The 24,983-nt window shown below is 43.3% G+C and overlaps 1 protein-coding gene and 1 long non-coding RNA gene across 4 annotated transcripts in view; one reads left to right on the forward strand and one right to left on the reverse strand.

Annotated features, from left to right (window-relative positions):
• The window catches only part of PRKCQ (protein kinase C theta), a 119,618-nt gene that overhangs the window by 57,225 nt on the left and 37,410 nt on the right, over nucleotides 1-24,983 (forward strand). For all 3 annotated transcript variants that reach the window (XM_070601873.1, XM_070601874.1, XM_070601875.1), the window contains exons 6-13: nucleotides 15-177; nucleotides 1,337-1,368; nucleotides 1,465-1,550; nucleotides 5,982-6,111; nucleotides 9,254-9,363; nucleotides 10,111-10,228; nucleotides 11,499-11,659; nucleotides 14,978-15,151. In XM_070601873.1, the coding sequence (XP_070457974.1) occupies nucleotides 15-177; nucleotides 1,337-1,368; nucleotides 1,465-1,550; nucleotides 5,982-6,111; nucleotides 9,254-9,363; nucleotides 10,111-10,228; nucleotides 11,499-11,659; nucleotides 14,978-15,151 (974 nt within the window). The remainder of the gene's footprint in view (nucleotides 1-14; nucleotides 178-1,336; nucleotides 1,369-1,464; nucleotides 1,551-5,981; nucleotides 6,112-9,253; nucleotides 9,364-10,110; nucleotides 10,229-11,498; nucleotides 11,660-14,977; nucleotides 15,152-24,983) is intronic.
• Nucleotides 4,506-7,311, reverse strand: LOC139080552 (uncharacterized). Its single transcript, XR_011535143.1, has 4 exons — nucleotides 6,394-7,311; nucleotides 5,070-6,252; nucleotides 4,801-4,880; nucleotides 4,506-4,699 (listed from the first exon to the last, which is right to left on the reverse strand). It is a non-coding gene; the product is annotated as an uncharacterized lncRNA (long non-coding RNA).

Genomic DNA, 24,983 nt, shown 5'->3' on the forward strand with positions numbered 1-24,983 from the left:
TCTTCTTCCTGCAGACACAAAGGACATGAGTGAATTTGAGACTGAAGGCTTCTTTGCTTTGCATCAGCGCCGAGGAGCCATCAAACAGGCTAAGGTCCACCACGTCAAGTGCCATGAGTTCACCGCCACCTTCTTCCCACAACCCACGTTTTGCTCTGTCTGCCATGAGTTTGTCTGGTACGTAACTTGGCATTTCCCTCCAAGCTTCGGGTTATGCATTTTGTCACATCCCCTTAATCTGCCAGGCCTGGCATGCTCCACCTTCAGGGAGTGTGCTGGAAGAAGTACTATGTGGGCGTTTTCAGTGGCCGCACCTGCATTGAGAAGCCATAAAGGGTGCAGTTCTGTAAAAGCTTTTTATAACGTGGCTCCTGTAGAGCAAGGAACCCAGCTCCATCGGAAAAACGTTCCAGGGACTTTAGTTTCTGAGTAATAGGAGGCTGCTGGGGGCAAGAGGGGAGGGACAGAAGGGGTTAGATATCTTTATTGTAAGCACAGTTTTACAGTCAAAACTGCCACCACCTCGACAGCTCAGCCGTGCTGGTGTTAATGTCTGCGACAGGCAACATTTGCCACTGGAGCTAATGGGTTTAGATGTTTATGAGTCTTGCGGGTGTCTTAAAAACCCTCAGAGATGGGTTCAAGCCTCAGTAACCACATAGCAAAGGCTATGGTAGAGTGGAGACTTGAAACAACTCCTATTTCTGGTCTTACCCTCCTAGCCTCTTCGTGGGTGTTCTTCCCCCGGGCTCCTGCAGAATCCATTAACACTCAACCCCAGCTTATTAAGCAGGGTACCCAAGCTCAAACAGAATTTTGGTGGATTTCCCTCAACCTGTTTCATCTAATGACTTGAACCTCCTTCCTTTCTAATAGTGAGTGTTACTCAGGAATGGTCTTAAGCTTGAGAATTCATTAGTTGCAAATATTCTCAGATAGTCAGAAAGAAGAAATAAAATGGTGTACAGATGTCTCTGCTCATCTGTACGGAGCTTAGTGAGACAATGAATTTTTAAGTGGAGAACATGAAAATTTGCTACTGGGAGCCAATGATGCATTTTCGGTCAGGCATTTTCATCTCTACACATTTGTTAGGAAAATACGCAAATGCGAGGGAATTCAACAGCTCCTCATTTATTTAATTAACCGACTTTTAACAAAGCAGTTTAAAACACAAAGCACGTATTAACGCACTTGGCAAATGATAGACCAGGGCTGCTGATCAGAAAATGCTCTGTGACAGTAGGAAGCTACGAGATCTTGTTCATCTTTTAAATGTCTGTGGTGCTGCTCTTGACTATAACTTGCGTAAAATCAAACATGTGCTTCATTGCAGGGGTCTGAACAAACAGGGCTACCAGTGTCGACGTAAGTAAGAAGGATTTCTATTGTGTCATCCTCGTTCTTTTTATTTAGTTGTTCCATAACTTCTGAATATCTTAAGCTGCAATCATTTCTTTTCAGAATGTAACGCAGCAATTCACAAGAAGTGTATTGATAAAGTTATAGCAAAGTGCACAGGATCAGCTATCAACAGCCGAGAAACCATGGTACGTCTCTAGATTCCTCTCTTGGTTTGAAATATGAAGACTTTTTCCTGGCACTAAATTCTACAGCCCACTAATTGTTTTTAATAATGCCTGAACTTGAACCCTTAAGCTTATCAATGAACATCATTCTCCCTAAAATCCTTTCCTCTTCTTTAATGATTGTTACTGAGATCCCAACCAAGGGGATGAAGAAGAAAAGCACAGTAAGAATTTTAATGACTGTACCTTTTCCAGGAGAACATAATAGAAAGTGGCCAGAAAGCATAGTTTTGATCAATTATCTGAGAACAACTCCTGTGGCATCTACAGTGAGACGTGACAGTTAAAGAGTAAATAGAAGAAAATGATTATAAAATACAGACATAAGCATTTACAAGGTTAATAAGAGATGATAGCAGGCGTATTGTTCTTACATTGGGAGGCAGATATTTCTGAATGAACTTGGAGGAACATAGTCTGGGGACAAGTTTGAATTTATGCCATGGGGAAAGGAAGCTGAGCTAGCAAGCCAGGCAGCCTCCCTTCTCCCATCCTTTCCTCTTCATTCAACAAATATTGCTTGTGTATCTAATACGTGGAAGATACTATACTACATACACAATGTACAGCAGAGCACAAAACAGACCTGGTCCTGCCTTTATGGACTTTACTGTAGAGTTGGGGAAATGGATCATTAACAAATGATTGCATATGGTTTCCATTTATATTAGGCGCTGTGAAAACAGCCAACAAGCTGCCATGATGGAGAATGACCGAGTGGTCTCCTTAGACTGAAGGTCAGGGATCTCCCAAGGGAGGGAGCATCTGAGCTGGAGCTGAAGGGTGAAAGGAGCCAGTTACGTGAACAGCGCGGGGAGGAAGGCTCCAGGCAGACTGGAAGGCATGAGGGCGGCAAGAATCAGCATGTTCTAGAAACTGAAATGAGACCGGGTGGCTAGAACAGCAAGGACAAGATAGAGAATGGAACATGAAGTGGGGGAACTTGGCAGGACCTGGGTCAGGTTGGGCTCTTTTGAACCCTGAGAAAGAGGGTGGGTTTTATTTGACTTGTAGTGAAGCCCACTCTCTGACTGGTGTAAAGGAAACGGTGTGTTGAGATGTGACAGTGAAAACCAGAAGTGACTGAAGGAGTCCCACCATGGGGGAAGGTTAGTGGCTTGTACCAGTGTGGGGACAGTGCAGATGGAGCAAAGCAAGCAGATTTTCAGTTAATTTCAGTATTAGAAATGCCTAGATTTTCCAGTGGATTGGATGTGGAGAATGAAAGAGAGAGAAATAAAGATGACGCTTGAGTTTCTGTCTTGAGCACTGGGGTAGATAGCAGAACCATGACAATGTGAATAAGACTGGAGGGAGAAATCAATATTTCGGTTTGAGACAAGGTCAGTCTGAGATGCCAATGGACATCCAAGGCAGGTATCAAATGCACAATTTTAGATTAGCTTGGAAGTCACAAGAGCCAATGGACCAAATCTATAACTTTGGGAGTGGCTAGCATATAGGTGGAATTTAAAGCTGCCAAACAGATTACCTAGTGAGAAGAGAGCTCAGGACTGACCCCAAAGGAATCTAAAATTAGCTGTTGGATGGATGAGAAGGAGCTTGTCATCGAGACTGAGAACAAGGGTTCGGAGAGGACTCTTCATATACTAAGAGTGTATGAAAGGGTCAACTGTCCAGTACCATTGAGATGTTGAGAAAAATGAGGGCCAACTGGAGATCTTTGCAGCCCTTGCTCAGAGAAATTTTAGAGGACTGTAGTGGTGTTGGCCTCATTGGCCAGCACTGAGGGTGACTAGAAGATGATGAAACAACCTATGTGTTGGATGACTGGAGACAACCTATGTCAATATTGTCAAGAAGATTAACCATGAAGGAGATCATTGAAGTTGAACAGTAGCTGGAAGGAGGTGAGACACAGGGATGGAAATGCTCCCATAGTCAGGGAGACATGAGAGATGGAGGAAGCTGGAGAGAGAGGGACAAGCAAAGCAGTCAGTGTTGGCAAGAGGGGAAGAGGTCCAAAGTTTGTGTGGAAATGGGACTCTGATGGATGGACAGACGGGTCATCAATTGCACCAGGAAGGGAGTAGGAGAAGATGGTTGCAGATGAAGGTAGGTTTGTAGATCGGGTGGATCTACAAACAGGCAGATGAGGGAGCTTCCCATAGACAGCTTACGTCCTCAGTGAAGTCTGAGGATTGGGGGAAGGAAGAAGAGAAGGCAGCAAGTGGCCTTGGGGATAAGGAGGATCTGTGAAATCATTCTCTTGGAGATGGGAAAGGCAATAGGTTCGCCAAGCACATTTGAAAGTCCACTTGAGTTTGAGGGGGTCCACCTGCCCAGGTGTGTGATTTTCTCCAGCAAAGGGGCGGGTACAGAGAAGGCAAATTGGTTGAGTTCTTCCAGAGTAGAATTTCTTCTAGAATTGAGAGCCAGAAGGGAATAATCTCATACTACAAGTGACTCTTCTAAGACTCAAAGAGGTTCGTTTGTCCATAGTCAACCACCTGTAAGCGGCAGAGCTGGGACTAAAGTTCAGGCCTCACTCTCCCAAGCCAATGTTTTTGTTTGTTTGAAGCAGATTACCACCTCCCCGTCTGCCCTCCTGCTCCTTGCGCTTGATGCCTCCAGCTTTCCTATAAAAATCACAAATTGTAACCATGACTGTTGATGGCTAAGGTCCAATAGAAACACAATGAGAGCTGCAAGTCCAATTTTAAATTTTGACGTAACCACATTAAGTAACAGAAAAAGCAACAGGGGAAGTTAGTCTTGATAATATCTTTTATTTAACCCAATCTGCCCAAGTATTATCATTTCAATATGTAATCAATATAAAAAATTAAGGAAATGTTTTACATTATTTTTTTTCATGCAAAGTCTTCAAAAGCCAGTGTGTGTTTTACACTCACAGCACATCTCCAGCCATAGCTTGAACCATCTGGGCTTGGGTTCAAGATTTGAGTAGAAGCCTTCAAATTGTTCATATTTACATGGAAACGTTTATACGAAATGAGTTCTGAAAATTATTTTTCTTAGTTGAAAACGGCTAGAGTAAGTGCCAAGCAACTTTTAAACAATTCTGAACAGCCGTTCCGAAGACCCAGTGCGGACAGGGATCCGCAGCGGGAACGCTGGCTCTATCACTGTTAAGGAATAAGAATTGTTTCATTAAAAACTTCTGCAGAGATTATAAGTCTTAGTAAATAAAACTTTTTAAACTGCACAACAATATCAGTATTCTTACCACAAACCAAACTGCCTGATTTGTTTATTGTAGTTCATGTGATAAGTTTGATTAAAGGAGAGAATTTAAACTCTGGAAAACTGTAAAAAAAATTAAAAATCCTGCAATGTATCTACCACCACCATCCTTCTCTCATCTCCCCTCTCCCCGTCCTCTACATCATCACGTTTATTTTGAGGGAGAAGAGAGAATGGGCTCTGAGTCTGACTGCCAGGCCCACAGATATCCCAGCTCACTTGATAGCTGTGTGACTTAGAGACGTGTCTTACCCTCTCTGGGCTTAATCTCCTCATCTATCAAATGAGACACTAATGCAGGCTGCTTCAAAGGGGGCATCTGAGATATCACATCTGTAAAAGATAACCCATGTGACATATTTGTCCATAGCATCTTGCAGAACTGTTTACCTACCTATGGCCTCCTCGGTTCATGTGTGATAGAGGTGAAAATGCTTCTCACGTTAGGGTCTCAATCTAATAAACCTGCAGCAATGTTTCCTCTGGAGGAGGCATTCTCTAACATCTTCCAAAGGTTAAAGTACTAGTTGTGGGTTGAAAGAGCAAAAGAAATATTTATATTAAAACAAAAAGGGAAGCGCAACATTTACTCAGGTCCCATTTAAATAAATCACCCCAGCCCCCTTCCTGAAATGCTGGCCTGTCTGTGGGGATGCCTTCCCCTCCTGCTGTCTCCGGGTGACCTGATATGTGTGTCTTGCACGCTTAGCCCCTCACTGAGAAGAACTGTTGGCTGCCTGCCTTCCTTGGACGTGCCTATCAGGCTCAACAAGTGAAAATTATGGTTTAAAATACACACCATTCCAATGTTTTCATTATTCTGTCAGTTATGCTAAAGAATCTGCTAAGACATCAAAAGTTGGGAACCCAGGTGGCCGGCCCGGTGGCACAGCAGTTAAGTTTGCACGTTCTGCTTTGGTGGCCCCAGGTTCACAGGTTCAGATCCCTGGTGCAGACTTGTCAAGCCATGCTGTGGCCGGTGTCCCACATATACAGTAGAGGAGGATGGGCACGGATGTTAGCTCAAGGCCAGTCTTCCTCAGCAAAAAGGAGAAGGATTGGTGGTGGATGTTAGCTCAGGGCTAATCTTCCTCATAAAAAAGAAAATAAAAAGTTGGGAACCCCTGGACACGGGTACAGTCTCACGTTCTCCTCTTCTTTCAGTTCCACAAAGAGAGGTTCAAAATTGACATGCCGCATAGATTTAAGGTCTACAACTACAAGAGCCCCACCTTCTGTGAGCACTGTGGGACCCTGCTGTGGGGCCTGGCGAGGCAGGGCCTCAAGTGCGACGGTGAGTCTAACGGGAAGTGAGCGTGGGCCCCGATACAAGACCCCCCACGGGGCGGATGCCCAGCTCCAGCGGAGAGTGTGAGGCTGGGAGGGAGGATGTAGTTGGTTGACGTCTCCAGCCAGCCCGGACGAGCCCGTGATCCTGAATGAGAAATTCCCAGGACAGTGAGCCACTGCCCTTCTTTTCCTTCCACCCCCAACACCCTGGCCCTTGTTTCCCAGATAAGTGCAAAACCGTTCAGGTTACACGTCAGGGCTCCTGGCCCGCTGCCTTCTGCTGTACCTCGTCCTGGGGAGAAAGGAAGACAGCATTGCTCCTCCAAGGGGTCCCCTTCCTGCCGACCTGCCCTGCGGTGTCCTCCATGTTCTGGGCCTGCCCCTCCCTGGCCCTGGCAGCTTGAGCTGTGCTGCGTCCCTGCCGCTCTCCTTGGCACCAGCAAGTCACATGCTTTCTTGCTCGAAAATTCCAAGTTGCTAAGGCAAGAACCTTTAGAAACTGAGGTGCTGTTACGCCAGGATTAGGGGGTAGAAAGTACAAAAGTTGCAAGAACTGACAAAGCACTTTTGCCTCTTGAGTCAAAGTGAGAGTGGGGACAGGACCAGATAACATGTTCGAAAAGGACAGTGTCCTTATACAGCGGAGTCCTTTTGTTTTGAATTATTAGACATAGGTCCGCTTTGTTTTTCTCTTGGTGGCCCCATTTTAATTTATGCCACTGGCTAATGCCCGGCTTAGTGCTTAAGTGGCCAAGGTGGCTGACGTAGGGAAAGGAGAGCTCATGGCCTCTTGCTTCCTCATCCCGGCTGTGCCCACACGTCTGCTGGAGCCTGGAGTGACCGCTCAGGGCGGCCAGACGGGTCAGCTTTCCGAATCATTACCGAAGGCAAAACCCACATGTGGTCACACTTCACCTTAACCCAAAAGTAGCCCCGTGCACTTTGCTGTCTACCCCAGTTCAAGAGGAGATGGGTGGGCCTGGTGCCATATAGAACTATCGCTAAGAGTTCAAAGGCAAGAAGTCATTTCAGGGTATTCTAAGTGTACAAACAGGACCCGAATAGTCAAATCCCCATCCGGTGGCTCTCCTGTTCCTATGAGGTTCCACCATTCAGGCTTCCTGTCCCTGGAGCCGGGGCGCCTCACTTGCAGAGGCCACGCTGGTCCCCAACGGTGTGATTACACTATGAGCTTAGAACCCCCAGAGGCTTCCATTGTTTCATGGCTCCTGTGCCATGGTTCCATCCTCCTAACATTCTTTCTCCATTCCATTCTCTTCCCCACTCTCCCACCTCCTGCACTTCAATAGCCCCTCCCTCTTTTCTCTCCTCCCCTCTCCTCTCCCCTCCCTTCCCCTCCCCTCCCCTCCCTTTCCTCCTCAGCTCCTCATGCCCTCCTCTTCAGCTCCCCCCCCACCTTTCCTAGGCCTCTTTCTCCCTCACCCTTGGCCTCACTCTCTCTTTATCTTCCTCTCTTATAAGCCACCTTCTTAAGTAGAGCCTCCTTTCATTCTGGCCTGCCTCCTTTCTCTCTCCCCTATAATTCCCATGAGAATCGTCATCAGAAGGAACCATTTACACACAGAGAGACCCAGTTATGGCCTCAGAGGTTAGCGACAAAGACTTAGGTAGTGTCACCGTGGGGATGGGGCCCTTCCTCACCACTGTGCTTCAGAGACAAGCTTAGATCTAGGTACAGTTTTAAGGAGCAAAGTAAAACTCCCCCATGTCTTGTGCTAAATCCTCACTAACTGCCTCCCTTTGCCTTGGAGGAAGGAAAAAAGAAATGGAACCGGGAGCACCCAGCATAAACCCCGCATAACCGAGTTCAGGGGGAATCAGAATTCAGGAGGGCAGAAAGCCGTTATAAACAGCATCTTCATTATGTTAAAGATTTCACTTCGAACGGATTTTTATGATTTTATCTCTGCATATATAATAGTTTATACTTGTTTACATAGAAAATGCTGCTTGATTTCGTTTCATGATGAACGAGCTGAGGAGGAGTGAGCTAGTTCAAAGTAAAGATGAAGGCTGCCAAAATTTCACTTAAGTATTTCCGTATATATTTCATTGTAATAAATAATGAAGGCAAAAGGGAAGTCGTATTTGGTGAGCATTGGCCTGTTCCATCCAATCACTGGGGTAAGTTTTTTGCACGCAACTGGGCGAGTGATAAGCAGACAAGTTTAAAACTGCAGGATTTTTAGCTTCTCCTGCCTGGTCGCATTGTAACAACCCCTGTTGATACACTTTATGGAATCAAGTCAGACTTGAGATTAGAGTTCTATCAGCTGGAGTTTGGAAATCTTTAAGTTAGCTTTTTTTTTTCTCATTGTAATGGTGATGTTTCATAAGCAGAATTTGAATTTTCTAAAACGAACGACATGATACAATAGTTGTCTTTACACAGACACACAGGCGCACTGCCCGCCCCCCCACCCCAAGAAGGCTCACATGGTCACAGTAAGTGGAGGGCAGACCTTTACCGTGCTGTTTTCAGGACTAAAGAATCAGAATAGTCCCCTAGAATCGCAGGTCTCGGAGCTCAAAGCCTACATAGATTGTTTAGTTCACCCCAACTCTCCCGTATGGTAAGGACATGAAGGTGGTGAGGCCACCTTCCCCCGTGCTACCCTCACCCCTAAACACATACACAGACCACCCCCACCATCTCAATTTCAGTCCTGCAGGCTGAGGCTGCACCCTGGGCTTCTGCCTAGAGGGTAGAGAAGCTCCTCACAGCCCATGTGCGAAAGGGGACACTTGGACTCCGGGCTAACGTGGGAGTGAACGAACTTCCAGCATTGCAGGTTACCACCCATGAGAGCCACAGCATCAGTGTTTTTCTCTCAGCAATGGCACAGTCTAAATGTCTCCTCCCCTATCAACAAGGCTCGGTTCTATCTCGAGTGGGAGCATCAGGTGTGTGTCTGTTTCAGGATGGGGAGGTGGATGCACGGGGGCATTGTAAACGCATTGCCCTGACTAATTTATTGTATTCGGTATCTCCTTCTGCTGGGAAGATGGGCCGGGGATTTGCCAGTTGTTCCTTCCACAGACATGTACCTGAAACAGATCCTGGGCAGAGTCCATGGTGGTTGGCTCCGTCACTCTTGCTCACGGTGTCACCTTCTTCCTTTCAGCATGCGGCATGAATGTACATCACAGATGCCAGACAAAGGTGGCTAACCTTTGTGGCATCAACCAGAAGCTCATGGCTGAGGCGCTGGCAATGATCGAGAGCACTCAACAGGTAGGAAAGGCTATCAGGTGACAAATTCCTGCGATTTCAAGTCGACAAGGACGACTCCAGCCTCCCTTCTCTTTGTTCTGCAGCAGCTCGACGGGACAACATGGGGTCTGAGCATGTTCATCTTCATGCCCATATCCTGCCTTTGAGATATTCATTTAATGCATTTGTATTATATGGATCTTTATAAGATCTTAAATTCTTTGTGGAATGGGCAGGGACAGAAACAAATAAATTCATTAAAATTATGGAGGCTTCATTGCCAGCTTTATACCTATATACTCGGCCTATATAATAGTCTGGGGGGAAACACTTATTTGCTGGAACCATCCCTAAGATGCCCTCGGAACCCCGAGTCCAGGGCAACTTTTGCTTCGCCGTTTACTAGCATGCTGAATTTTTATATCCAAGAACAAACCGTCTTTAAGACCTGGTGTTGCCTATGTAAGCTATTTTTCCATCCATTGGCTTCTGTTCTTACTTGTGACGGGATGATGTGGATGGCATAGGAAAAACCACTTAGCCCGCGAGAAAGTATGAAGGAGTGAGTCTGTTCTGCTGGTGCATAAAATATGATAAACCCTCAAAGGGTATGGGATCCTAAAAGAGTGCTGAGGGAAAGAGAAGCTTTGCTTATCCTATGCATTTAGGAATCTTAAGTAGCTTTCGTCCCCAAGGACAGCAGGCTGAGCTGCCCCGTCGGTGGTGGGTGGGGTGGGTGCGTGGTCTGACTCTTTGTTCGTAACCTAGGCTCGCTGCTTAAGAGATACCGAACACATCTTCCGAGAAGGTCCAGTGGAAATCGGTCTCCCCTGCTCCATAAAAGGCGAAGCAAAGCTGCCACATGCGCCAGCACCGGGGAAAAGAGGTAGCCATCCTGACTCTCGGGGGAATCGCTGTCCATCGTTAATCATGATTAACGTTAACCTGAGTCCTCTGGATTTAAATTCTCCGTTCACCTGGGCTGACAGATGATACTTTCTACGTTAAAGATTACAGACCTAGCCACCCACAGAGAGGCTCCTACTTCTTAGAAGCGAAACCCCAATACGCCCCATTAGGAAACCTCTGTGAGAGGGTGGGAGGTGGGGGTGGGGGGGATAGGCCTGGGGGAAACAACTGCACATGGTCCTTAGAATTTGAGAACGTTACTTCCCGTCACTGTCAACAGCTTTACAGAAGTAAATCCACCAAAAAGCTCAATGGTGGGAATACTGCCGAAGATGATCTTATTCTGCACCTTTGAGACTTTTCGGGGAAGTTTAAGAGTAGAAAGAAGAACGACAGGGCCCCAGATCTTAACATTTATGACCTTAGGGCAGTTTGTCCCACCTGCTGTTGGAAGGTCGTTCATAAGAGGACATGACCACGTGATTCTGGGGCCCGAATAATTTCAGCATACATTATAAAATACTTATTTTCCTTGGACTTAGGGAAAATGTGAAAGATAAACCTAGGGATTGAAAAATAAAAGTAATGTTATAAGGGAGTGGAGGAAAGAGTCCAATAACACTTTTCTATACCTCTTCTGGCTTTGGGTGAGGAATAAATCAATTTAAAAACTTATAAGAAAGGTTTGGGTTAGAGTTAGGAAGGGTCTCTAGGCAGTGACATAGACTGTGTCTCAGAGATGCTCACAGCAGGCTCACAGCAGGCAGCATCTTGACTTGAAGACTGTGTTGGCTGATTCCATTGGGATCTTTAACAGTCTGCTGTCCGTGTCCTCCTCCTCACGGGGTTAGTCATGGGAATTGATACCACTGTGCCTGTGAGCCACACAAGCAATTGAGGATCATTTTTCCTCAAATTTGGTTAAAATCCCTATGGGTCCATGATTTGACGTTATGAAAAGTGCTCACTTGATTTGCATTTATGGTCTTTTGCTGCCCGGAATATGTTTAACAGCTTGACGTTTTTCCCAATCTGTTGGGTAATTAGAGAGACACAGTCCATGCCCCAAAGGCCAAGCTCACAAGCAACGAGATGCTGCCCTCCCGGTGCAAGGGGGGGCATTAAAGCCACGGGGAACCCCTTCCCGCATTATTGCGGATGGAGCCTCAGAAGGGGAAGCGAAAGAGAGAGTATTGCTAGAATGACCTCCATAGTTCCTTGTTTTAACCACCGGCTTCCATTTTCAGAGCCTCAGGGCATCTCCTGGGAGTCTCCTTTGGACGGGATGGAGAAAATGTGCCATCATCCAGAACCTGAGCTAAACGCAGAAAAACCATCTCTACATATGAAATTAAAAATCGAGGACTTTATCTTGCACAAAATGTTGGGGAAAGGAAGTTTTGGCAAGGTATGATACGGTACTCTAGAATTCTGTGGACCAACTTCCAGAAATTGAAGAGCGAAGTTCCTGGTCAGTGGAACTGAACTCATGGGCCCAGAACTGTGTGTGTTGTGCAGAGAGAGCGTTCCTGTATCTTTTGTGATGGTGTTGAGAGATGTCTGGATAAATAGGGACTCAGAGAACTCTAAGGCTGGAGCAGCCTCTGCTTCTTGGAAATCATTGTGCCCAAACCATTTTGCATCAAAGGCGTACATCCCACTTTGGACGCCAAAGAAATGGGACGATGTCTCCGCCCATTCCTGTTTCACACGGGTTTTTTGTTCAGTTGCTTTCGTTGTTATTGTTTTTCCTCTTTTGCTCCTTTCTCAAACCTGGCGTGTTGTTTTACTTTGCATTTGTTGTTTTCTCTATTTATTTCTCTATCAGATGTCCTCTGCCTTGTAGTGCTCTGCTGGAACTGCTGTTAACAAAATCCCGTGCACTGGGTGGCTTCAGTTACAGAATACAGACTTCTGTATTCAGTTCAGAATATAGAAATGTATTCTCTCTCAGTTCTGGAGGCTGGAAGCCTGAGATCAAGGTGTCAGCCGGCCTGTTTCTTCTGAGGCCTCTGTCCTTGGCTTGTCAACGGCCGTCTTCTCCCTGTGTCCTCTCACGGTCGTCGCTCTGTGTCTGTGTCCTAATCTCCTCTTATAAGGACACCAGTCAGATTAGATTAGGGCCCACCCTAGTGACCTCCTTTTCACCTCTGTAAAGACCTTGTTTCCAAATACAGTCACATTCCAAGGTCCTGGGGTTAGGACTTCGACAGATGACTTTATTGGAGGGGACACAGTTCAGCCCATAACAAGGCTGTCGCTTGAGAGTCCTGGGAAATGGTTCACGGAGAAAATCCCTCCTCTGAATTCTTCCTGCCACACCCTCAAGTTATGGGGCTGTCTCTGTCAGTCACAGAGGGCAAGGGAGGGAGGAAAAAAACATAATTTAAGAAATCTGAATCAATTAGTAACAGCAGAAAATTTTCAAGCTTATGGAGGGGTGCTATGGAATATAGGCTTTTAGGTTCTTTTAGATATTAAGGATATCTAATGTATTAATGGCACTCCCAGTTGTTTTATCTTCTTGGATGTGACTCCTAGGAAAATTTTAGCCAGAGAATACTGTTCCATGAATTTGCATATCTGAAGCCCAGCATTATGCTCAGCACCTGTTCACCAGACTTTGCCCGGAAAACTTACCTTGTTTATTTTATAATAAACAGACTAAAATGCAACGGAGCATTGCCACAGCTGAATGACACTGGTGCAGTTGGCTTTTGGATTTAAACACCAACGCATCGCCTTCAGCAAAATCTACTCTGCCCTGCAAACTGGAGCACATAGCCATTAATTCCGTTAGTTCATTTCCACAATAATATGAACCACAGTAGGCTCATTGGGTGTTAATCTGAGTGTAATAGGCAATTTTACAGCCCAGTCTTCATTATAATTCAGCATCAATTAATGTGCAATTATAACCCGTTACTAAAAAATTGAAAGCACATTATAGAGATGGAAATTGCCTTTTCAGCTTCTTAGTTTATGGCTGGTTTTGGGATGTTTTATTGAAAGAAGCAATTACCAAAAGAGTACTTTTAATTGCTAATGAAATGTTTATCTTTCTTTGTTCCCATGTGGATGTCTACATTTGAACAAGGTTAATAAGAAAGACGTTAAACTGACGTTAATATTTACAAGCCTTAGTACACAGTCCAAGGGACAACTGACAGCCGCAGGTATCCTCTGGTTCTGTCCAGAGCCATATGCTCCCCTCCATCTGGACCCCGGGTCCCTACGCACCGAGAAGACTGGAGCACGGGGCCGAGGACAGGAGGCTGAAACAGCAAAGCGGAATGAGACAACCCTGTTTCCTTTCTCACGACACTCAGAACACTCCAAACTTGTTTTTCTTCTCTCTTTTCGCTCTATATAGGAAGTCTGGTTCCTCACCAAAATGGCAGCCTCTATATTCTTGTTCTCAATCTACTTTTAGGCCCAGGAGAACAAATTGTGTATTTTCTGGGGATCTGACATCATGTATTTGCCTCAGTTCTCATCTAAGCTCTGTCGCCTCTGTCAAGCCACCTACCCCAAAGTTATGTGTCTGCACTATCTTATTTTAAACATAGACGTGCATTTTCCCTATGGGTTTAGCATCATTGGCTTCAACCTTCCCTGAAAGTCAATAAAAGAAACAAGTGACAAGTGTTCCTAGTAAGTGTCACTTAGGAGTATTTTATAGTTCATATGTCACTTTCCCATGTGGTATCCCATTTGATTTTCACAATGGTCCTATAAGTTAGAGAATGGTGATGGTTATCTCTTCTACACACAGTTAGGAAACTGAAGCCCAGAGAGGTTAATTGGCTTGTCCACTTTCCCACAGCTGGTGTGTGAAATGAGACCCAGGCTGGAGTTTTCTGTCCTCAAAGGCCATGTCCTCAAAACTGTCAAGCGTCTGTTGCTGCATCATTTGTAAAAGCGAAAGTTGTAGAAACTCTCCATTATATGCCACCTGGTGTCCTTTCATATAAGATGCATGAAATCAAGTAGAAAAAGTAAACTTTGGAATTAGATTTTCCTTTGAGCAGCTCCATGAGTTTGAGCGAGTGAGGTTACTCCTTGAACCCAGTTTTTTTATTATTGCTCTCTATCTCAGAACTCTGCAAGTTCTGAGCTAAGAATTAAATTCGATAATAAAATTAGATAGCACTGATAAAGTACATAGCGGAATGTCTGACACATAGTAGTTCCTAAAGATGGTATCAATGTCTGTGGCATCAGAGGAAACGGTGTGCATTCTTTTAAGCACAGAAGGAGAGCTCTATTCCTCATGTTCTCTTTCTCCTTGAAAACCTGGGTAAAACTTAGAGCTAAGTTATTTGCTCGTTTGCAGTGATGTTTCAGGCACAGTCGAGTCCTCCTCTCTGTTACCTGCTGCTTCCTCCCTCAATATGCACTTTGTGAATTTTTATTATAACTTACTTGTGTCCCTGGGAAGACAGGGCATACTTGTTTCAGTGGAATTTTCCAGCATTGAGAATAACCCATCCAATTGCACAGTAGTTTTGTGAAGCCCTTTGAAAGGTGCAAAGAGAATATGAACCTATTGGATAATACTCTAAACCAGCGAAGCGTGCTAATTTGTCTTTGTACAGGGGTAGGTGGGCATTGGAGAAGAAATCCTCTTTTCTCACCCAACGCATCTCCCTCTAGACTGTGTCTCTTCTTTATTGAGCATGAATCCAAATTCTAAAATAAAGTGACTTCTTCCCCTTCCTTCTAGGTCTTCCTAGCAGAGTTCAAGAAAACCAATCAATTTTTCGCAATAAAAGCCCTAAAGAAAGACGTGGTTTTGATGGACGACGATGTTGAGTGTACAATGGTGGAGAAGAGAGTTCTCTCCTTGGCCTGGGAGCATCCGTTCTTAACGCACATGTTCTGTACATTCCAGACCAAGGTAAGGCTTCGGCCCAGACAGCCCTTGGTCCACCTCTCGCCCAGTAAATCTGCCTGAAGAAGCGTGGGGCCCCTGGTGGCACCCCCAGTGGGAGACTTGGGGTGTTGCCTCCATATTTTCCTTGTTACTTTTCAATCCACCTTCCATCCATCCAAACGAGTGTCTTCTCTAAACACCACTGAAGTATTATTTAGAATTTTTTAATGTAGTCTGTTGGGAAAAGGCTTTATTTCTGGATTTGTCTGTCTGCTTGTTTTCTAGAATTTTGTCTAACTTATATAACAACCAGGATTCTAAGAAGTCTGTGGCTTGCTTGACAAAGCAGTACTTTGTGTATGTGGCGGGGCGGGTGGGGGGGGATGTGACACCTGTTTGTCTGTCAACCACACGTGTATTTGAAGAGACAAAAGTTGGAAAATAGATCAAAATTCACATGCACTGTTATTTCCCTTTATGAGGCCAGCTGAGGAGCAGCCTTTCCAGGGGCTTTGGCAGTGAGCAAGGCCCTGAGCAGTGACATAAAAGGGTGACTTTGTCAGAGGCTCTGCCTTGCCAGGAGGATTCTCGTCCTGATCCCCTTATTCCTTAAAACATTTTTAATTTTATTTTTTTCCAACTCAAAAGTTTTCATGATCATTTTAGAAAATTTGGAAAATGCTTATATGCTCAAAGAAGAAAATCATTTATAATCTTCCCACTTGATTATACTCACCATCAATACTGTGAAGTTTATCCTTCTAGCTTCCCCACCCCCCAGTGGATTCTTAAAAATAAAAATAACAACTCATTTTAAATACCTACCGTTCTGTAACTTGCGTTTTTAACACTCGTTTATATACGTTTCCTCCCATCTGTGGATAGTCTTGTACAACATGCTTTATCTAATTAGAACACTTCTAACTTTTTGTTCTGATTTAAATAACATTGAAATGAACATCCACGTGGATCAGTCTTCATGCACGAGCATGACGAGTTTCTCCTTGCATTTTTCTACTCTCCTACGCCCTGTCCCTGTCGTATGTAGGCTAGAACAAGGAGCAGACCCGTGTGGGGCCATGTGGTTAAGGTCCAAAGAGCATGAAGAGGTTTCCTTCTTTTTCTATTTCACGCCTTGATGGTAATGTCCTACCTCAGCGTGAGTAACAGGCCCTCTGAGCTGCCTCCAGTCGCAGAAAGTATTAGTGGGAAGACTGTAGGAATCGGTCAGAAATCGTGGACAGCAGCTCGAGCTTTCATCGCCCCTTCTCTGGCTCCCAGTAGCTTCTCAACAAAGGTTTAACGAACAAATAAATGAATAAATACACTTAGCTAACGTAAAGGGACACCGGACCATGAAAAAGCACTTAGTGATCGTCCACTGTCTTCAAAGCACTGAGGAGGATGTGGAGATTTTTCATACAGTTCCTGACCTTGAGAATAAGAGGGAAACTTCCAGCGGTGGTGAGGAATATTCAGTTGCAGAATGCAGACCCTAAACACCAGAGCGGAGAGAAACCAGACACTGGAATGTGAATAGGCAGAAAGGGTCTTGGAGCGGAGTTGTGGCAGCTGCACGAGAGGAGGCATGAGGGAATGATGGGAGCATGATAATTAAGCTGTTTCAGAGAAAGCAGGCTCATTTTCTGGGGCAGGAAGGAGTCTGGAATTTCTGGTCATGAGTTAGAGAGATTTTTCCACCAGAAATCTCCTCCTGGAGATCGTAAATATCTGTTGATCTGGGATGGTGTGGATGTGTTAGCAGCAGGCAAAGCAGGAACTCCGCCGTGTTCTCCTGGTCTGTGTTCTAGAGTTGCTGTGCACCCTGAGGTGCATGACCTCGCTTTTTCTTTTGGAATTTTGTGAGGCTTGTATCAAACTGCTAAATACACTTCAGACCAGATGTCTAGAGGCATCATGTCATCAAGCCATCAAGCCACAGTTGGCACTGTTTTTACATTTGTACGTATGATTGCTTCCGTATCTTATAGGGAAGGCTGTTATGAATCCCAATTTAGAATATAGGTGTATATCAGAGCTTCAGGTAGTGTTCACTTCTTTCCCTGTCCCAGGAGATGCTCTTAAGTTTCCATGCGGTAGAAATGCTTTATCACAACCAGAGACGTAAATGCATGAGAAAAAGTGGCAGAGAGTGTGTGCATCATGTGTAAAAATGACTGTCTCAGTACTTACACTTTGAGGAGTTTGAGTCCCTTTAGCAATAAGGGATGGAAAAGAAGAAAAGGTGGAATTGCACTTTCTCAAGGACCCTGAGTTGTTTTTGAGGTGTCCTGATTTGTTATTCAGACCTCGCATGTCAAACACAATGAGCACTTAGACACCACAGGTGAGGGTACAAAAGCAGCGACCAGTGTGGACGATGATTTGCTCTCGAACATTTTGGGAATGGCCTTTCTTAGGGGACAGTCACCTTTGCACCCTAGTGAAGACATTAGTTGAGATAAATGAACTATTTACTTTTCCAGGGAATTGCTGTTTTTTGGAGAAAATTACTCATTTGCTTTCTGCCTCCAAAGAGCCCACCTGTTGAACGTCAGATTGTTCAGGAGATTGTGAGAACAGTTATTCACTTGTTATGTATCAGGGCCTGTGGGTTAAATCATGAAAGGCTTTTAAAGTTCCTAAGCAAGGGACATATGGCCTGTTGAGGTGTGAAAATATGATAAAGCCATTTAGGAAGTTGTGAAGGTGAAAATAGCTGCGGACTTGGACAAAGCCATCTATCAGCAAGTCTCTGGGGCTACCTTCGTCCCCATCATGAGGTAGAGAGTAAGCCTTACTGTAAAAAGGGGTTTTGGGGTATAAACCAGGTAGTGTATGTGAAAGCACAGTGCTTGGGCCATAGATGTGCAAAACGATATGAGCTGGATCTGAACCTGAATCTGAATGAGGCTCAAAAGAAAAGAATCTTTGAAATTAATTTTCTCTGACTAGATCAAGATCATTTTGTGCATCATTCAATGTGTGACATAGATTATCAATTATCAGCATCAGAGTCTAGTACAAATCAGCAATATGAGAGGTTGTTGTCTTAGCAAGAGAAAGCAGTGACTTTTCATTTTCTTCGTTATTTTTTACTATTGTTTATTATTTTTTAATGTTTCTGTTTTCTGTGTCTCACATGCAAGTCCACAGGGCTTAATTGCATGGTCCCCCTCAGTATCAAATGCAGTACGTACACCAGCGAACTTTCGTACTATTGAGTTTTAAACCTATACGATCAGTAGCTTTTTTCCATTATTTACATTTAAAGAAAACTAAAAATAGAGAAAGTCCACAATAAAAGTTTATCTACAATTGTCATAAATCTTTTAACTGTATTCATGAGGAAATTAAAAACTATTAGAAACAAATTAATCATAAAACCTTGAAAATGCATTTCACAAATTACTTTAGAAGGTCGCTGTTAAATTAATTCAACTAATTTTTCTTGGGGACCTACTGTTTGTAAGTTCTTTATGTTTCTCCAAAAGAGGTAAGACTCTAAAACTATACAGGGATTAAATTACAAAGTTATGTCCTTTTCCTACCTAATTCTAATTAAATAGAAAAGAAAGTTGTACCTAACTTGGAAAAATAATATTCTGCTTTCTTGATTTCAAGTTAGCATTAATAATGAGATCACTATTGATTTTCTTGATAAACAGAATTATTTTAAAAACTGTACGTATTAAAAGCTCTCTCTCAATATCAGAATTGTCTAGGTGTGAAATGACGTGTGTATCAATTAGAAATTGCATTGGCTCCTAGTAACAGGGACAGAAAATAACAATGACTTAAATGAGATGGAAGTGTTTATCTCTTCATATAAAAGGAGGGACACGCTTGGTTCAAAGCAGCTTTGACAGTTCCATGGTGTTGTCAGAGATCCAGGCACCATCTGCTCCCTATTCCAGCATCCACAGAGCCAGGCTTCCATCCTCAAGGATACTCCTTGGTCCAATATGGCTGCTGGAGCCCAGTCCTCACAGCCATATTCTAGTCAGAAAGCAGGAGGAAGAAGGAGAGGATAGAACAAGCATATTATCCAAATTTAATTCTGTTAACCCCGCTGGTGAAGGTGTTACTCTCATTCTACCCATGAGTAAATTGAGACTAAGAAAGACGAACTTTGCCTAAGGCCACTCAGCTGGTACCTGGGAGCAGTGTTCAGTCTTACATGGGACTCTGTGTCCAGATTGCTGTCTCCTATAACATTCGTACCATGTAAGTATCTTAGTGACATGTCATCTCTGCAGTAACTAAATGTTCACCTACACGGAAGAAAAAACGCTGAGAAAAATAATTTTCCTCTCTTTTTAATTACGCTAGAGTAAAAGAGAGATCAATAATTCAAGTATCCAAAGATTCTCTCATCTATCTCTGATAACACCGTGGAAAAATAAGAAGGTTTAGTTCCAAATCTGTTTGGAAAGGCAAGATGCGTCTCACACTGTGAGAACACTGTTTTGCTTTGTTTTTTTTAATAAATAATTTTTCCTTAGAAATTAAAAGTGAACTATGGCCCACATGCATTTGTGTTTCCTCTGAATTCTGAAAGGACTCTCTGTATTCAAGTCTATCTGGAAGCCAGGAATCTAAGAAGTGTTACAATTTCACACTTAGAAGAAGTTTCAGACCGTAGGGGCACATCTCTGGGTCCCTCTTTAGGTTCAACGTGAGAGAAGGTCAGCAGTTTGCAGGTATCTGATATACACTCCCCATCACGATGTCAGGAGTTAGGATGCTCGTGTTAATTCATATGTTTACACCGCTGCCCTCGACTTCCACACTCTCAGTGGAGCCAGTTGAACCTTCTTTGTCAGTCTTACTTTGAGATTTCTCTTTTATGCAAAAGAAAACTGAGTTTCACTTTCCATTTATAAAACACACCAAGCTTGACTTCCGGGCCAACCTCATCCCTCTGTTTATAGTTTCAGGGCATAAATTTCTGCCTGACACTTCATGGGACTTCCAAGTTGCCTCACATTTCTTTGTATCCTTGGTTCTCTCCTTTTTGCCTCCAAAAGAATAATGTTAAAGAAAACTAGCACTTGCAGAGATGTGAGAATCCTTTGTGGAGAGAGTGCCATACCAACTATAAGATATTATTATTATTTGAAATAGAAATTCTTCAACATGGCAGTTTTTTTAAAGTATGTCATTCTGGGGTTTCCATGGTATGAAGGTAAAAATCCATCTAAGATTGCCAGAAGGTTTTTAATTTCAAGCATCTCACTAGAAATGGCCTCATCTGAAGCTCTTAAAAACACTTTAATCCATAAGCCCTCCAGTTAAATTGGGATCTGGCAAAGTATCACGATTTTAGCAAGGAAAAGAAAAAACACATAAACCACATCCTCAAAAAGACTTATCCGTGAACGAAGACAAGAATTAACTTTTTGTGCCATCCCCATTTATAGAGATGGGTAAGTCTCTTTTCTTTCAAGTACCCTGGCAGTTTTCTGATACAAAGAATACTTGAAAACAGTTATTTCCGAAACTACACATCCCTTTGATGTGCTTCCGATGCCCTTTCTGTCAACCAAACTGTGATTCAGCAGATGTTAATTTACAGTAAATTTACAAGAATTGGTAAATTTACAGTAGATTTATGGTAAATTTGTGTTGTGCTCACAAAGCTTGCTTTACATTTTCCCACCCAAAGACACGGGAGATAATCAGCAGTTAATGAGCAAATGCTCAGGAATTCTTTGGCTGGAAGCCCGGCAAGTCTGAAATGCCGTGGCCTGTCTGAACACCTGCTTTTTATGCTCACAGATATTTTCTCACCTTCGTGTGACTTTGGTAATGTTTCTTCACATCTCATGTGCCCATACTGTCAGTCTGTTTCTCTGTCATTTGTTCTCTCAAAGCCCCAACAGGACTGTCACCAGCTTCCCACAAGACATGAGCATTTCGCATCTCCTTCAAGAGTGTCTTAGGCAAGTGCCTCTCATCTGTGAGTCTGCTCGCCCTCCTTTGAAAGCTTGCTCAAAGATACCTCCTCCGCAACGGCTTTCCAAGTCACTAAATCCTACTTAATTACCAGTATCTTTGGCCCCTCAGGCTTCTCAGCTTACAAGACCCAGAAAGGTGGTTTTGTTACTGTATTGCTTGGCCTTTTCTGTGACAATTTTCATGGGCACTTATTCTGTTTCTCCATTTAAATATTACATTCTTTGATGTCAAAAAATATGTTTGGTCTTTCCTTTTTTTTTTTTCATTTTCAGAATGCTAGATAATGTTCTGGGGAGGAAAAACAAAAAAGAGAAATGGGCTTATGGAAAATTATATTGATTGACTACAACATCTTTGCCAGAATGCTCAGGTGCCAGCAAGGCTGGTCCCGACAAAACTGTGGAGGAAAGAATGTCCATTTCTGGCACAGCCGCTTCCACTTATTGTTCCCTTCAATCCCATCATTGCCCCTTCACCCGGGTTCCCAGGATCTTGTGCTCAAATCATCTTATCTCCTTGTCTTTCCACATCAAAACTTCTGTCACTTCAATGTCCTTTTCTCAGCTAGCGGTCTTAGAGAAAAATACATGATAAATAGCATGTGGCAGCTTCATATGTATTGTTCCCTGCAATAATTTCTTCTCAGAACAGGGCACTTGGAGATGCTGCTCCTTGTTACACCAAAGACCACATTGTGTTTGAGGGGGTCGTGGCGCATGCCTGAGGAAGGGATTAATGCAGGGCTGTCTTGCAAGCAGGCGCTAGGTGAAACTGTGGGACTATATGAGAGTTAGAATAAACCCAGTAAAGAGGTTCAAGGACCAAACCAAAGAAAAGCCCCCTCTTAAGAAGTGGGAGGAAAGAGGAAAAGAAAGTGATAGAGAAGATCACTCAGAGAGCTGTGGGGAGAGCCAGAGGAGTTGGGTCAGCGGAGGGGGAAGAATTTCAAGAAAGAGGGGACCACGTATTCAGAGTGGTGAGGAGGCCGTTCAGGAGGAGCAGGAAGCAGCATCTCAGTAGAAGGATGAGGGCCTCTGTCAGGTCTCAAAGTCTCGAGGAGGGCGTGGTGGTTAGCGGATTCGGTGTTATACACAAGTCTTTCAGAAAGTGCATTTCAGAAGATGGAAGCTTGTTATGATCACAGGGTTGAAGAGTTAGTGGAGAATGCTTGAGACAGAGGAAGAGACCAGACAAAAGGGAGGAAGATTCTGGAAGAGGAAGGGGTTAGGACAAAGAATACAGCAGAAGCTGGTAAGGAGAGAGGTCACTTCTGGACGATGGAGTCAAAGTTGGAAGGAGGGGAAATTTCAGAGTGCTCACTGAGGTTGCCTCATCGCAGTAAAGTAGGAAGCTGCCTCAGGCTGGGGACGAGAGGGACAGAACAGGACAGAGACCCTGGAGACACAGCTAAGGCTTGAAATGTCAACAGTAGGGGCTCCAGTAGAGATTCAGTCAGAGACAGAAGCACAAACTGCCAGACCATCTAAGGACCAGATCATCTAAGGACCAGAGTCTGGAGAGAGAGTGAGTGATGGGAATTTCCCAGGGCTGGAAATTGGCAAGGTGAATACAGCCTTCAAGACAAAGAAATAAGTTGAAATAAAACTTACTGTCTATATCCATTTTATAATGATTTGTATTAATCCTGGATGTGAATGAGCTCTTAAATCTTAAGTATTTAATAGGTTAAAAGAAATAAGCAGTAATTCTCCAAGAAACTCTATGAAAAAAAACATTTCTAGAAGAGCAGTTACAAATGTTGTAAGTGGACACTATCAACCAAAATAAATACATGTTTCTAGAAATCATATTTTCAAGGAAGATTTTAAATAGAACCTGCAAGGCTTCTTTGTGTAAATTTCTACCTCTATAGGGCAAATAAACATAAGAATTTAGTAGAACTTTATGTGTCTCCATATTCTTCAGTCATTGTTTTATTGATCTTTTATTGATGTTCCATATGAGGGGGAATCTAAAGAATATTTTTCTTCTAGTCTTGTACAATAGCATTACTTTGAATGTATTGGCTAACCTATAGTTACTAGTTTTTTTTAATTAATAGACTATTTTTTAGAGCAGATTTAGGTTTACAGAAAAATTGAGTGGAAAGTACAGAGAGTTCCCCTCTATCCCCTCCCTCCTCCAGCCCCCATAGTTTCCCCTGTTTTTACTATCTTGCTTTAGTGTGGTACATTTGTTACAACTGATGAGTCAATATTGATAAAATTTTTATTAACTAAAGTCCATAGTTTACGTTAGGTTTTGACAAATGTGTGACAGATGTCAATCATTATAGTGTCATGCAGAATGGCTTCACTGTCCTGAAAATCCTCTGTGCTCCACCTGTTCACCTCCTCCTCCCCCCAAAATCCTGGCAACCACTGAGCTTTTTAGCATCTCCATAGTTTTGCCTTTTCCAGAATGTCATAGAGTTGGAGTCAAACAGTATGGGAGCCTTTTCAGATAGGCTTCTGACACCTGGTAATATGCACTTAAGGTTCCTCCATGTCTTTTCATGGCTTGATGGCTCATTTATTTTTATTGCCAAATAATATTCCATTGTCTGGATGGACCACAGTTGGCTTATCCATTCACCTATTGGGGGACATCTTGGTTGCTTATGGCTACTAATTTGATTTGTTCTACTAATTTGCTTTTCTTATATGGATAGGCTCAATAGATACAGGACTTTCTAAGCATAGGAAGGGGTTGTAGAGGTTATTGGGTCAGATCCCTCATTTTGCAGCTCAGGAGATTGAGATTCAAAGATCAGCCTGGCTGATCACAGGGCAGTACTCTTTTCTGGATCATTTCATCGATCCAAAATTATCAGAAAAGTTGAGATTTCAAGGTACTACCTAAACACCAAATCCGACTCACAACTCATTAATTGGAGAATTATCCATCATAGGTCCTAAACTTTAGACTCAAGCCTCTCACTTTAGGAGCCTCCCTTTGGCCTTCCTCCAGCCACACTTCTCCCCACAGAGCAAGGAGTCATGCCCCCTCGGCCCTCATCCCTATTCCTAAGTCATGCTCTGGACCCCAGAATTCCATACTCAAATAGCTCCAAGCATGTGTGGACATCTTCCTGGGTTCTGTTGGGAGAGGGGGCTTTCTCCGTGTGGCCAATTAACTGATGCAGAATTTGGAGGAATTCTAAATTTCTAAATTAATTTCTTGGTCATTATGAAGGTATATTTCTCAAGACCTTCTCAAGAAGTTCATTATGAAGGTATACATACATATATATATATATATAGAGAGAGAGAGAGAGAACATACACAGGAATATAGAATAGACTTAATTTAATAGTTGGTGATCTTGATTTATAACACTTAAATTCTCAGACATATGGTGTGGGGCATCCATTTGTACTCCTGCTCCAGACCTTGCAAATGTTAGAGCCATCCTTGTTCTGAATATAATATAACTTAAAGCTTTCCTTCCCTATGTGATAAAATAACAACAATATATGTAATAAAGGTTAATATGTAGTGAGCTCTTACCATATGCCAGGCACAGAGCTAAATGTTTCATGTGGATTCTTTCATTTAACTTTGGATAGGGACTGGCTCCCCGTTGTCTCCCAGGGTGCCCTTCCCAGCTCTTTCCACTGGCTGTAATAGGATACCTCCCAAAGTAGGGCTGAATTCTCCTCTCCGGTTGCAATACTGTTACACTATCATCTTGGATGTTGCAGCATTTATTACATATGCTTAACACATGATACTCTGAAAGGAGTACTGGTATACTTAGATATTTTGTAATAAATATTTTGATTCTAATTTTATTTCTTCTTTAGACATTGCAAATCTTTTCTTGTATACAATTTATTAATTTACTAGCCTTTGATGGAAAAAAAACCTAGAAAAAATGACTACAGTTATTCTTT

The sequence above is a fragment of the Equus przewalskii genome, chromosome 30 (genome assembly GCF_037783145.1).
Source record: "Equus przewalskii isolate Varuska chromosome 30, EquPr2, whole genome shotgun sequence".
NCBI lineage: Eukaryota > Metazoa > Chordata > Mammalia > Perissodactyla > Equidae > Equus > Equus przewalskii.